This window comes from Prionailurus bengalensis, chromosome E4 (assembly GCF_016509475.1).
Source record: "Prionailurus bengalensis isolate Pbe53 chromosome E4, Fcat_Pben_1.1_paternal_pri, whole genome shotgun sequence".
NCBI lineage: Eukaryota > Metazoa > Chordata > Mammalia > Carnivora > Felidae > Prionailurus > Prionailurus bengalensis.
In genome coordinates this window covers 42448665-42463405 of record NC_057360.1, presented here as the reverse complement: position 1 = coordinate 42463405, position 14741 = coordinate 42448665, and the positions used below count along the sequence as shown (strand labels likewise).

The 14741-nt window shown below is 45.0% G+C and overlaps 1 protein-coding gene across 4 annotated transcripts; it reads left to right on the top strand.

The window, feature by feature from the left end:
- The first annotated feature begins 603 nt into the window (after positions 1–603).
- Positions 604–13585, top strand: PPP1R15B (protein phosphatase 1 regulatory subunit 15B). Of its 4 annotated transcripts, none has more exons than XM_043568919.1 (2): positions 604–3136; positions 6975–9602. In XM_043568919.1, exons 1-2 carry the CDS (start codon positions 1217–1219, stop codon positions 7194–7196), a joined length of 2142 nt encoding a protein of 713 aa, XP_043424854.1. In that variant the 5' UTR covers positions 604–1216; the 3' UTR covers positions 7197–9602. The 4 variants fall into 4 exon arrangements, with proteins under 4 accessions (XP_043424854.1, XP_043424857.1, XP_043424858.1 ...); XM_043568922.1 differs by lacking the exon at positions 6975–9602 and adding an exon at positions 13349–13585 and having other exon boundaries at positions 636–2549; XM_043568923.1 differs by having other exon boundaries at positions 638–2549.
- Positions 13586–14741: the final 1156 nt, after the last annotated feature.

Genomic DNA, 14741 nt, shown 5'->3' with positions numbered 1-14741 from the left:
GCGGCTCAGGACATAAATAGGACTTGAATGTGTTGCCTCCTGGGAAGCATATAAGAGAGTCAACACCTCCGAGGACTACGTTTCTTTCCTCCTCTGCAACTTCAGTTTGCCTCTCTTGAAAGGGGACAGTCTAATAGGGCACCACCTAAGAAACAAGAGTTCACATTTTCGTGGGGAGATGTATGTGGATTAGATACTGAAAGCTGGGTCGTAGGCAAAGCTAAGTAGTGATTTAGAAACTCGAAAACCGAAAGGGCACGAATGCATAAGAATGACTCATTTTTCCCTTATGATTTTGCAGTCATTATTCACTCCAAATTATTAGTGTCTTAACACCACACGTGTATTTACACAGTATTGTCAATTCTTATTATACTAAGATCTCATGCTGACGATCTACTTAGCACTCAATACAGGAACCCCGATATATGCAAGCCTAAGGTAAGTGTACACACTTGGGTGTGTATTAGGACCTTAAGAGGGCTTCCGGGAATTGTCGGGTTATCTGGCAAAGTCCCCTTTCGGCCAAAGGACTGGGTGGGGCTGGGGGGCACCGGGGCGGGGCGGTCTCCTAGGAGACCACGGGGGAACCAGTGCGCACGCGTACAGCCTAGGCCCGGCTGATGCAACCTCCGGCGGGCGGGCTGGGTCCGCCGAGAGTAAGGAAGCCGACAGGGAACGGCCGGAGACCAATCAGGGGCCGCACGCCGGAGTGGGGAAAGGCCCTCCCGCCGAGGCTGTGCGAGTGACGTTGGGCGACGCGGGGCTGGTGGCGTAGCCAGCCGCCCTCCTTCGTCTCGTCCTCTCGCCTGGGGGTGTCCTGCTCCGCGCTGGCCCCGCGGCCATTTTGGGCTTCGCTTCCACCCGCGTCCTCTTGCCCAGCCCTTCCGGGGTCGCGCTGCCGAGGGGCTTTTTAACGGTCCGTCTCTTCTGGACAGTCGCTGCCGTCGCCGCGGGAGGGCTCTATCTATGGTGGAGAGGCCTCGGGCGGACTAGGACACCTTCTTCCCGCCAGGATGAATGTCGTCTCGGCCGCTACGTCCTGCGCCTGCCGTTCCGGACTGTGGTCTGCCGCCCGCGGCGGAAGCCGCTTCCCGCTGTGGTTCTTCTGCTGGCCCGGGGATCGGCCTGGGGCCCCGACTCCGGCCAAGACTGTTTAGGCCGCTCCGAATCCCGTCCGACCTTCAGCCCTGAGAAGACTGCCAAGAACAAGGAGATGGAGCCGGCAGCAGACGGGTCTCGGCCACGGCCAGCCTCTCGGCCGGGCTCCCGGATCCGGCTGCCCTTCTTCTTCCCTCGACGCCCGCAGCCCGGCACCTCCAAGTTGCCCACGCCTCCTGCCCCGGAACACTCCGGGGACCCCAGACTTGCTGCTTCCCCCCAGCCTCGGACCAGCTACTGGGTGAAGCTGCTTTCCCAGCTCTTCGCGCCACTCCCCAGCCTGCTTCAGAAGCTGCTGGTTTGGGGCCAGCTTTTCGGAGAGATGGTTCCGACCAGATGGCTAGATTTTGCTGGAGGGTCCAGCGCCCCGAGGGCCCTGAAGGCTCGGGAGGACCCAGCCGCGCCCCCCGCGCAGAAATCTTTGAGTTCGCTGCGGCTCGACCCCTCGGACGACTCTGGTGCCAGCCCCCTCAATTGGCTGGAGGAGGGGATCCACTGGCAGTGCTCGTCTTTAGATCTGACATCGGAACTCAAAGCCAAGGCTGGAGCCCTGGACCCCGCGGCACACGCTTTTCTGTTAGAGCACCAGCTGTGGGGAGTGGAGCTGTTGCCGAGTGGCCTTCAAGGCCATCTTTGCTCGGACCGGGAACTTGGCTCTTTGCCCTCCGGGCCTCCAAACGTTAAGCGTGTAAGCAGTTTCAGCGTGGTCTCCTATTTGTTGAACCCCTCCTATCTGGACTCCCTGCCCCGGGTGGGGCTCGGCTATCAGAGCGGCGTGGGAAGTGGCGAGCTAGTTGATTTCCAGACCCTCAGCCCCGAGAGCAGCTGTGTGACTGAGGCCCATGACCCTCCCCAGCCACTGAAGGCAGAGATCACTTGCGCTTCCTGGCGGGGATGTCCGCCCCTTTCTAGAGAGGGCCTGCCCGAAATCCACCATCTTCGCATGAAACGGCTGGAATTCCTCCAGCAGGCCAGCAAGGGGCAAGCGTTACCCAGCCCAGACCAAGATCATGGCTACCACAGTCTGGAGGAGGAGCACAGCTTGCTCCGGATGGATGCGCAACCCGGCGGAGACAGTCCCACACAGTGTGTTCCCTCTGCTGGAGCCGTTCCCGGAACCGCCCAGAAACCGGGAACCGAGGAGGAAGTCGCGTTGGTGACCACAGAGGACCCGCTTGCTGTGGAGAAACCGGGGCCTTCAGAAGGCTGTCCATGTCGTGAGGTACCGGTGGAAAAGGAGCTTGGCGAGGACCAAATAAGTGTAGTTGACTCCTCGGACCTAGAGGATGACATTCCCTTATCCTCGAGACCAGCCTGTAGCAACAGGTTGATAGATTACATTTTGGGAGGCGCGTCCAGTGACCCGGAAACAAGTTCTGATTCCGAAGGTGAGGGTTGGGATGAGGAGGCTGAGGATGATGGTTTTGATAGTGATAGCTCATTCTCAGAATCAGACCTTGAACAAGACTCTGAAGGGCTTCAGCTTTGGAACTCTTTCTATAGCGTAGATCCGTATAATCCCCAAAACTTTACGGCAACAATTCAGACTGCTGCCAGAATTGTTCCTGGAGCCCCTTCTGACTCCGAGAAGGATTTGTCTGACAAGTCTGATCTAGAGAATTCTCCCCAGACCGGAAGCCTTCCCGAGTCTCCTGACCAGAATTCTGGGGAGGAAGAGGACTGGGAATCTAGTGCAGATGAAGCAGAGAATCTCAAACTGTGGAATTCTTTCTGTAATTCCGATGACCCCTACAACCTTTTAAATTTTAAGGCTCCTTTTCAAACATCAGGGAAAATTTGGAAAGGCTGTTGCGACCCAGAGAGGCCGTCTGAGCCCGCTGCGGCCATTTCGGAGTATCACACCTTACTTTCTTGTGAGGTGCACCTGTTAGGGAGCCGAGAAACCGAAGGTCCAGACTTGGGACAGGGTGGGGTTCTTTCTGGACAAAGACAGACGCGTATCAAGAGGAAAAAGGTTTGTGTCTTTCTTCTAATGTGCCTGTTAATTTGCACTGTTTTGACGCGGTTAAATACAATAGGATGACTTTTCTGGAGGCATAGTCGTGCATATTTTTTGCGCAGAAGGACTCTAAGCTTATATACTCGGATTAAGAAATGACACCCTCCCACCTCCACCCCCCCTTCTTCCCTCTTGTAGAATGTTGTTCCTGTCCAGATGGAAGACACTGGGATATAGACGTTAGCAGGAAAGTGCCCTTTGTTGTTGTTAATGGTTATTTATTTTTGAGACAGAGAAAGAGCATGAACGAGGGAGGGTCAGAGAGAGGGAGACACAGAATCCAAAGCAGGCTCGAGGCTCTGAGCTGTCAGCACAGAGCCCGACGTGGGGCTCGATCTCACGGAGTGTGAGATCATGACCTGAGCCGAAGTAAGATGCTTAACCGACTGAGCCATCCAGGCGCCCCGGAAAGTGCCCTTTTCATTTGGGTTTGTAGCTGTGGGCTGTTTGCATGCAAACTTCAGCTTTCCACTCTTTTTTACGGAACAGAAAAATTAAACCTTGTGTGTATACACAATTTAAATTTTTCGGGAGGTTGGTCAGGTCCTGTTGTAGCCATAGAGTTTTTAAATGTGGTACGTCATTTGCAGACCTTAATATTTTATTTACGGGATAACAGTGTCTTCATTACTGTCCATTAGGACCCAGAGGGATGATGGTACCAAGTAGCAGGCCAGATTTGTCTGGTTGTTTGCCATGAAAGAAAATACTAGTTTCAGTATGAAAGACTTTTTGACATGTACGTGACTTTGACAGTAAAAAACCCAAAAACCAGGAAATAGTATTGCCTTTTCCTAAGAGTGCAATTAGTTATTAGTTATTAGTTCTCATTGGCCAGTTACTGGTTAATAATCATGTGTAACAATGATGGTCACTTACTAGGCTTAACTTGAGTAGTTGCTTCCTAAACTAGTCTCAAAAACTTCATGGAACATTTTATTCTTTTAACACATTGTCAAGTTAATCTTATTTTGGGAAGCCCTTTGAATTGCTTTGTATTTTCCCTCTATTGTTTCTTCACCTAAAGTTATTACTTGGAGAGGAATCCCTCTAAGCACACAGGGTGTCTTTTGTTGTAGAGGGAAAGTTTCTTTAGTTTCCTGTACACTTACTTGGAAAGAGAAAGAAGGGGAAATTATTGCTGCCCTCTGACTCTGCCGCATCAGAGTTTCAAGCGGACAGGGCCGTAATCTATTGGCTCCAAATAGCCAGCTGAATTAATCTTTTGAAACTCTTCCTGGGTAGAAAATTTCTCTAAATGGTGATAACGTATGTCTCGCCTGTAGAAGTAGAATAAGTCATGTTAAAAAATTCGTTCACTCTTCTGTAAATGTCGTCATAAAAGATCTTTTCTCTGTATTTTTAATGGGCCCCTGACAAAATGACCTATTCCGTGACTAGGTTAAAAAGCAAAGTGGGGCAGCGGAATGCACATTTGGTATCTGGAGACTTGTGTTCCCTCCTGCTGAGCTGTTAGGGCCAAGAGATTTGGGAAGACAGCCAGACCTGCAAAGTAACTTGACCTCTCATGGCCTTGATTGACTCATTTATCTGATGGGAGTAATAATTGCATCTATTGTATGAGTTATTGCATGATTTACATGAGATGAGTAAATAACACTCCTAATTCATCCCCTTGCCTTTAAATGGTAGCTGTACAGTTCAGGGACCTCAGGCCAGTCTCATGTCTCATTTTCGCCTACTCATTGAGTAAAAATGAGATGAGTCAAGTAGCTGGGAGACTACTGACTATGAAGTGGAAGCAACATTTATAAAGGATTATGTCTAAAACATAGTAAAATTATTCGGGCAGCCTTTTAGTACTTGACATTCTTCAGGTATATGGGAATTGTGGATAGTGCCTAATTTTTTTTTTTTTTTTAACGTTTATTTATTTCTGAGACAGGGAGAGAGAGAGCATGAGTAGGGGAGGGGCAGAAAGAGAGGGAGACACAGAATCCGAAGCAGGCTCCAGGCTCTGAGCTGTCAGCACAGAGCCCGACGCGGGGCTCGAACTCACCGCGAGATCACGACCCGGGCTGAAGTCGGACGCTTAACCGACTGAGCCACCCAGGCGCCCCTGATAGTGCTTAATTCTTAAAACGGAACATTGAGCTATGGGAGTTTGAAACGCCTGTGCCACGGCACTAACGGTGCAGACTGTGGGGCCGCACTCGGTTTGCAGTCTGTTTGCTACACCTCCTGGAAGCGGTGTCATTTGAAACAAGCCCATTAACCTCCCTGCCTTTCTTTCCTTCTCTATACAATGGAGGTGATAATCGTACATGCCCTTTGAGGATTAAATGAGGTAGAAATTGTGAAGTGCTCTGAAGGGAGCTTGGCATATGGTAAACACTCTATCCCTGTTGTTGTTATTATTTAGTGGACACCATGAGTGAGTAACTCTAGAATGCAATATCTAGTAAGATGTTACATGCTTGCTAATTGTCCTCGAGGGCATTCCTTGGCCTGATGTAAAGGGAAGGAAAGGAGAAAGGAGTAGGCCACGGTGGGATTAGCTGATGTAACCATTGAACATATTTTAGAGCAAGTATTTACTTTTGTACTTCGCTCCGTCCGAAAGAAACTTCTGTTAGAAATTAAGTAGGGGTTAAAAAGGGACTGTCACTCATTACGTGAAATCACGCATACTATAATATTTACAATTTCATGTGTATGTAATGATAGCATATTAAGGAGGAATGAAAAGGGTTTTTATCTCAACCACAAAGTCTCTTAGCAACATAGCCTTAAAATATGTTAATTTTGCTGTCTTTTGTTGACTAAGTAACCTTTTTAATAGTCTGATCACAAAAGTAATAGTATAAGCGTAACACTACATGTTCATGATGCAAAAGTTGGAAAGCACCGAAAAAGTGAAATTTTATTTAAAAGGAAAAAGAATAGAAATAGTGAAGGTCTTGTTAAAGCTTTTGGTGCCGTAAGAAAAGCATCGACTGACATTGCCGAATAACTGTTTCAAATATCTCTGAAAAGTTCTGGGGGAAACATTTGTCATTTTGGAAGAAAAGTGTCACAGAACTGTACTTCCCTAAGGATTGGAAAAAAAAAAACCAACAAGGAAAACATCAGGAGACTTACAGTTCCCCATCTGGATTCATTTTCTTAACACCAAAACCAAGAGGAGGGAGGTAGAACAACACGATGACAGATGGGGGCAGGAATGTATGTGTATGTGTGAAGGAAATTAAGATGGCATTTGCTCGCTTTAAAAAAAAAAATTTAATTAATTAATTTTTAAATTTACATCCAAGTCAGCATGTAGTGCAACAATGATTTCAGGAGTAGATTCCATAATGCCCCTTCCCCATTTAGCCCATCCCCCCTCCAACCACCCCTCCAGTAACCCTGGGTTTGTTCTCCATTTTTAAGAGTCTCTTCTGTTTCGTCCCCCTCGCTGTTTGTATATGATTTTTGCTTCCCTTCCCTTACGTTCATCTGTTTTGTCTCGTAAATTCCTCCTATGAGTTGAAGTCCTATGATATTTGTCTTTCTCTGACTAATATCGCTTAGCATAATACCCTCCAGTTCCATCCAGGTAGGTGCAAATGGCCATTTGCTCACTATTTATTGAGATGCCATCTAATCAGTCAGAAGTACTGCTACTTTCTTCTTTTTCTCTTAAACTTCTGTTACAGTTGAAACCAAATATTCCTCTGAGGTACTTGGTTGTTTGATATTCCGAAAGAATTAGTAGCATAAAGGTTTGGTTAATTACCTCAATGATTGTAAGATCCTAGAGCACGATTAAAAATAGTCTTTGTCTTTATAGGTAACCTTCCTTGAAGAAGTTACTGAGTATTATATAAGTGGTGATGAGGACCGCAAAGGACCATGGGAAGAATTTGCACGGGATGGGTGCAGGTTCCAGAAACGAATTCAAGAAACAGAAGATGCTATTGGATATTGCTTGACAGTTGAGCACAGAGAAAGAATGTTCAATAGACTCCAGGAAACATGCTTCAAGGGACTTACTGCTTTCGAGCAATGTTAAGATGGTTTGACAGCCTCTAACTCGAGCATACACTACCTCTTATTTGAGAGGTTTCTTTTAAAAACAAAATTTGGCAGCTGTCCTTTTTTTTTAGAGGATATGCAACTTGGACCCAGTGACCTAGTCTATTTTTTTTTTTTTTTTTTTTTTTTTTTTGCAACCAATCCCACTCAGAAATGTCCAGGTTTGAAGCCGAGCCCTGGTAATGAAGGATGAGATGATGTGGTTTCTAATCCTCCCTTTTTTGACTTAGTTGGATGTGTTTTTGAATGTTCTGTGCTTGCCAAGGTGAAATAGGGGACCGTTTAAGGTGTAATTTTGCATTTCCAAAACTTATTTTCTTGGGAAACAATATTTATAGGGTGCAAAGCCCATTTGCCATTCTAATTTAAATTATGTTTACCTGTCTGAAAACGCTGGGCTCTTCCTCCCTGACATTCTAAAATTAAGAGGCTTTTATGTTCTCTCTCTCTCTTTTTATCTCAGTGATGTGGCCCTTCTAACTTAAAAGCTGAGAAAATAATCTTGTGTATGCTACCAGCTTAAATATCTTGTGTCAACTTTTTTTTCCCTCTACTAAAAATGACTCTGGTTGAAAGTTGTGTGGTGGGTCATTGTTTCTAGGTGAAGTTCTACCTAAGACACTTTCAGGAACCGCCACAAAACTTCCATGTGTAGGACTCTTCTGGTGTTTGGGAAAATTGCATCTTTCTGCCAAATTGTAATGTCTAACACGTTTAACTTCTGTGCAAACCGTCTCGGAGAGGGTTCTGTACATGTTACTGTCGTTCCCAATTCAATGGTTCTTTGCATGTTGCAACAGGTAGAAATTGTTGTAAAAGACTCTGGAAAGCAATGATTGCGTCATAGGCATTTATTTTTTAAATTGAAAAGCCAAGAATTGTCCTAGGAAGGAGCTAGGAGACCTCTCAGAGCAATTTGGTTCTGTTGTGTATGCTCTCAACAGAAAACCAGTGTTATTAATCTCACGTCTCAGCACCGTCACTTTTAAAACCTGTCAGGGGGACACTGTAAACTTGGAAATGGGCAGTTCTGAATTTTCCAGTTTGCAACATAAAATACAGACTTCCGTCAATATCTAAGTTTATTGTGTTCTGTTACTGAGAGAAGTAAGACAAGGCCTGTACTTCCAGGATTGGTACTATAGACTTAACTCGAAAGTCTTCATATTTTTAGCCCAAAGTTCACTTTTGAATTGAAGTTTTTGCAGTGACTGATTGTCCTTGGTTTGCTTGGTTAGCTCTACACGGTGCACATCTGTTAGGCCGAGGTAATGTTGATCTCCTCCTATTGGTCCCTCTTTACCCCACGTGCCTCCTGTCGCAGGTGATGGAACACATGAGTAGACAGGTGACCTCTTCAGTTTCAACTTGTTTCAGTGTGGAAACAAATTTTTCATCAGAAGTGCTGGCAGAGTTACTACCTCAGTTTATAACCTACCTGGTCATTACTTCCATCCAGTCTGCTCTAAGCGTTGCCTCCAGTGATAACATACATACTCACAGGTGAATACACGGCGAGTACGCCATCATCAAAGCCGGTCCCATTTTTGCAGAGCCCTTACCCCCCGGGCGCTGTGCGCCTCCACTTGAGGCCACTGTAGGGGCTGCACTTGCAGAGTCCTGCTGGAGCGCAGTGGAAACAGGCTGGTTTCAAGCACCGCTGTGTCAGATGGAAAGAAGGCACCATTTGCCTTGAACAAAGCTTATTGAGAGCGTCTAGGCGTTCTTTTAAAACCAGTCTGCAGCCTACTGGTTATTTCACAGGCTCCGCCTGAAATCTTGCACCTCTCGCTCATGTGAAAATAATGGCATAGCTTGACACGTATTGGATTTTGGAACCTTGTTCCCTGGGGATTCCGACCTCACTACCAAATGAGTAAAAGCTTGGGGAAGAGTTCTCCCACTTACCACCCTCCTTTAAAAGAAGCGATCAGACAGTGATGAAAAGGACAGAAGGGGCTATTTTTAAGTGGGGCTGAAGGAGAAAAAAATTCTTGTCATTTCATCCCAATCCTAGTTGTTAGAACAAAGTCAAACCTGGAAGCTGTCACTGAACATTGTGCACGTTTAAAGTCTTGCAATGGTGCTTTAAGTATCAATGTAGCATGTGAAAGGCTTTGTACAGACAGGTAAAATTTCCTTTTCTGAGTGTTTGAAATGTGATAACAGCGCCTCTTCATCTTTAACTTGAAATCAAAACTGTCAGATTTTATTTTTTTATAATTTAAGGAAGGTGAATTTAGGGGACGAGGAGACTCTAAATTGGCTTCTACAGATGCAGTGATTTAAATGTAACCAGTTTGTTGGGATTTTATAGCTAAAATTATATTTGTGTATATAACTTTAACTAATCTGTAAATTGTAATAAATATATTTGCAATTATTAGATGTTACATGATATTTTGGTTCAAGTTGATACTCTATGTTTCCTAGTATTTTACATTAGCTTTGGACTTACTGAGCAGAATTTTCAGAATTAACTCAGGTACTTGTGTGAAAGCACTATAAACTTAGAGGGGCTGGACAAATTTCTGTACTTTAAAAAGGTTATGTGACATGTAAATTGCACCTCAGCTTGTTGAAGGGGAGGAATTTTAAGGGGATGAGTAGGATTGCAAACCAAGTTTTAATAGGGGAATTTGGTTCTTAGAGTATGAAATGCCCTTCTTAGAGACTGCGGATTTGATCCCAGAATTGGCCCAGGCATCCACTTCTGCAAAGAAAACAGTCAAATGGGGTATTTCACGGAAGCAGTCAAACTCACACGCTCGGCTTAGCATAGTGTTTCTCTTAGGTACAGGGAAAGTTTTCTTTTTTTTTTAAGTTTAAATTCAAGTTAGTTAACACAGTATAGTATTGGTTTCAGGAGTAGAACCCAGTGATTCGTCACTTACATACACCCAGTGCTCATCACAAGTGTCCTTTTTTTTTTTTTTTTTTTTACATTTATTTATTTTTGAGACACAGACAGAGTGCGAGCAGGGGAGGGGCAGAGAGAGAGGCAGACACAGAATCCGACGCAGGCTCCAGTCTCTGAGCTGTCAGCACAGAGCCCATCGCGGGGCTCGAACCCACGAACTGTGGGATCGTGACCTGAGCCAAACAAAGCCCGATGCTCAACCGACTGAGCCACCCAGGCACCCCACAAGTGTCCCCCTTAATACCCCTCACCCATTTAGCCCATCCCCCCCATCCATCTCCCCTCCAGCAACCCTCAGTTTGTTCTCTATAGTGAAGAGTCTTATGGTTTGTCTCTGTTTTTGTCTTATATTTTCTTCCCTTCCCCTATGTTCATCTGTTTTATTTCTTAAATTCCACATATGAGTGAAATCATGGTATTTGTTTTTCTCTGATTGACTTCACTTAGCATAACACACTAGCTCCATCCACATCATTGCAAATGGCCAGGTTTCATTTCTTTTGATGACTGAGTAATATCCCATTGTGTGTGTGTGTGTGTGTGTGTGTGTATATATATATATATATATATGTATATATATATATATATATACGCCACCTCTATCCATTCATCAGCCAATAGACGTGGGCTCTTTCCATAGTTTGGCTATTGTTGGTAACGCTACTATGAACATGAGGGCACGTGCCCCTTCAAATCATCATGTTTGTATCCTTTGGATAAATACATAGTAGTGCAACTGCTGGGTTGTGGGGTAGTTCTATTTTATTTAATATTTATTTTTGAGAGAGAGCAAGTGGGGGACGGGCAGAGAGAGAGAGAGGGAGACACAGAATCATAAGCAGGCTCCAGGCTCCAAGCTGTCAGCACAGAGCCTCACATGGGGCTTGAACTCATGAACTGTGAGATCATGAGCTGAAGTCGGATGCTCAACCTACTGAGCTACCCAGGCACCCCAGGATAGTTCTGTTTTTTGATTTTTTAAATTAGGTTATTTTTTGTGAGAGAGGGGGGGCGGCCCGGGCAGAGAGAGAGGAAGAGAGAATCCCAAGCAGCCTCCACACTGTCAGTGCAAAGCCCGACGTGGGGCTCAGACTCATGAGTCGTGAGATCATGATCTGAGCTGAAATCGAGACTCAAGACACTTAATCGACTGAACCACCCAGATGCCCCCGCCCGGTTCTGTTGTTTAACTTTTTGAGGAACTCCCATATTGTTTTCCAGAGTGGCTGCGCCAGTTAAGTAGCAGGGAACTCTTAATGTTTCTTTAGTTTGTGCATTATTATTAATGATAACCATGATAATGTAAATCATGACATTCTCCCATTTACGATGTTGCATAAACGTGACGGCAGCATCAGAAAAATCAAACTTCTTACCCTGAAAAAAAGATAGCATTTGGGTTATAACAAGCCTATTAATGGATTAAGGCATAATAGCATTCTTAATTTGGGTATTTGGATCTTCCTAGCTGATGAAGAAAATTTATTAAAGATATAGTTCTGAACCGGGAGGAAAAAATAGTTGCAAGCAATCAGTATTTAGTACAAATTGAATTGATAGCCCCAGGTTATACTTTATACCATCGTGGGATTAACTGAAGCATTTTTGGCTCTCTCTTCCCGGAAGTTTTATGGAAATAGCCATATTCACATCAAACCAGATTTATTGCTATGACTCCTGATATCATGGAGAAATTGTGCTGGTTTTTTTTTCTACTTTAATAGAAAGTTTAAGGCAAATATTTAATTACTGACCTCAAATTTTGCTGGTTACAGATTTAGGAATTTGGTGGTCTCATCTGGAGACTTCTTTGGATTCTCTGTGTACCTTTTATCTTTTATTTTTTAAAGATTTTATTTTTATTATTTTTTTTAACGTTTATTTATTTTTGAGACAGAGAGAGACAGAGCACGAACGGGGGAGGGTTAGAGAGAGGGAGACACAGAATCCGAAACAGGCTCCAGGCTCTGAGCTGTCAGCCCAGAGCCTGACGCGGGGCTCGAACTCACGGACCGTGAGATCGTGACCTGAGCCGAAGTCGGACGCTTAAGCGACCGAGCCACCCAGGTGCCCCCAGAGATTTTATTTTTAATCTCTACACCCAACACGGGGCCCAAACTCACAAACCTGAGATCAAGTGTCGCATGCTCTCCCGACTGAGCCAGCCAGGCGCCCCCTTCTGTGTACCTTTAAAAATAAATGGAGGGTTTCTGGGGGGCTCAGTCAGTTGAGCTGCCAACTCTTGATTTTGGCTCAGGTCATGATCCCAGAGTCTTGGGATCAAGCCCTGTGTTGGGCTCTGCACTGAGTGAGCATGGAGCCTGCTTGGGATTCTCTCTCTCCCTCTGTCCCTCTCCCGTTCTCTCTCTTTAAAAAAAAAAAAAAAAGTGGAAATATCTTGTTTGTCTTTTTTTTCTCACAAAACACATGTTATAAAAGTATCTAATATAGAGATATATAAAAGAATTCTTAGTACATTCTAAAAAATAAGTATGCTGCCCAGGGTACCCTTTGAGTTGAGAGACTTCATTTCTTTTGTATGTATAAGGAGGTTTTGATATTTCTTCATTTATCTGATTATAACACGAATGTTAGTTTTTCTGGAATCTTTCTGTGTTGGTCATTAGGATCTTTTCCTTATGGACTTCATTGAATGCTTTGTGGTCAATAGAAAACGTTAGTCTTTTGCTCCCTGGATTTGCTCCAGAGAGACTGTTTGTGTCGGTCAGTTATGACTTTAAAATACAGAGGTAGCGTGATATCAATATCTAGAGCAATAGGGGTAATAAATGGGATACCTCAATCTCTTCTAACCGCGCTCACTTTGAGGATTCACTAAGCAAGACTTATATTGCTTCCAATTAATATGTTTTAGTGACAAGTTTGCCATCAGGGAATTTAAAGAAACCATTTTACGCATGGAATGGAGAATACCGGGGGTCGGTAGGGGTATGTGTTACTATGTAATAATTTGAGTTGCATCCCTGTTTTGCCGTTGGCCGGCTCTGTAATCTCGCCAGGGAAGACAGAGGAAGCTAGGTGTATAGAAAGCGGGTTGCTTGACCCATCGGGAAGATACCCCAGGGATCTGATGAGGACATAAGGTCTAGAAACCTGAACTACAAGGGACGAACTTGGGAGTGGTTTAGCAAGTTTTGTTCTTTTCATCTTTTACTCTTTCCTCCATCTGTTCGCTATTGTTCTTGCAGATCCTTCCCTAGAAGACAAGCATGAGGACCTCCGCAGCAAAAGAACAGCACAGTTTGCCAGAGGTGTGTGCTCATTAAAGACACCGTCTACCCAAGAGGAAGAAAGGAGCTCACAGGGGCCTTAACTCTCTCCAGAGCTTGCCGCATACTTTCCCACCAAAATAATAGGTTACCATATATGTGGTTTTTAAGACTGGATTAATTTTGGGGGTGCCTGGGGGGGGGGTTCAGTCAGTGAATTGTCGGACTCTCAGATTTCGGCTCAGGTCATGATCCGGTTCGTGGGTTCGAGCCTCCCACTGGGCTCTGCACTGACAGTGTGGAACCTGCTTGGGATTCTCTCTCCCTCTCTCTCTGCCCCTCCCCTGCTTACTCTCTCTCTTTCAGAATAAACAAACATTAAAAACATAAATACACTGAGATGGGGCACCTGGGTGGCTCCGTCAGTTAAGTGTCTGACTCCTGATTTTGGCTCAGGTCATGATCTTACAGTTTGTGAGTTAGGGTTAGGGTTAGGGTTAGGGTTAGCGCAGTGTGGAACCTGCTTGGTATTCTTTCTCCCTCTCTCTCTGCCCCTCCCCTCCCCTGCCCGTGCCCCTCCTCTCTCTTTCCATCTTTCTCAAAAATAAATAATTGGAAAAAAAAAAAAGACTGGGTTAATTTTCATAAATATCCCAAAGATGTTCAGGGTCGAAAAGAGAGGCGAGAGTAAAGCTTCATGCAGTATACCATTTTGAGTTAAACCTGGTTTTTTTTTTCTGTTTCTTTTTTAAAAGATTTTATTTTTAAAAGTTTATTATTATTTTGAGAGAGCGGGAACGTGAGCAGGGGAGGGGCAGAGATAGAGGAAGAGAGAGAGAATTCCAAGCAGGCTCCACGCTATCAGCTGCAGAGCCCGATGGGGGGCTCAAACTCACGAACTGTGAGATCATGACTGAGCCGAGATTAAGAGTCAGACGCTCAACTGACTGAGCCACCCGGGTGCCCCTAGGATTTTAAGTAATATCTACCGCCAACATGAGGCTTGAACTTACAACCTTGGGATGAAGAGTCTCGTGCTGTACCGACTGAGATAGCCAGGTGCCCCCAAGCATGCTTTTCTTTTCTTTTTTAATTTTTAAAAACTTATTTATTTTGAGGGGCGCCTGGGTGGCGCAGTCGGTTAAGCATCCGACTTCAGCCAGGTCACGATCTCGCGGTCCGTGAGTTCGAGCCCCGCATCGGGCTCTGGGCTGATGGCTCGGAGCCTGGAGCCTGTTTCTGATTCTGTGTCTCCCTCTCTCTCTGCCCCTCCCCCATTCATGCTCTGTCTCTCTCTGTCCCAAAAATAAATAAACATTGAAAAAAAAAATTAAAAAAAAAAACTTATTTATTTTGAGAGAGAGAGAGACAG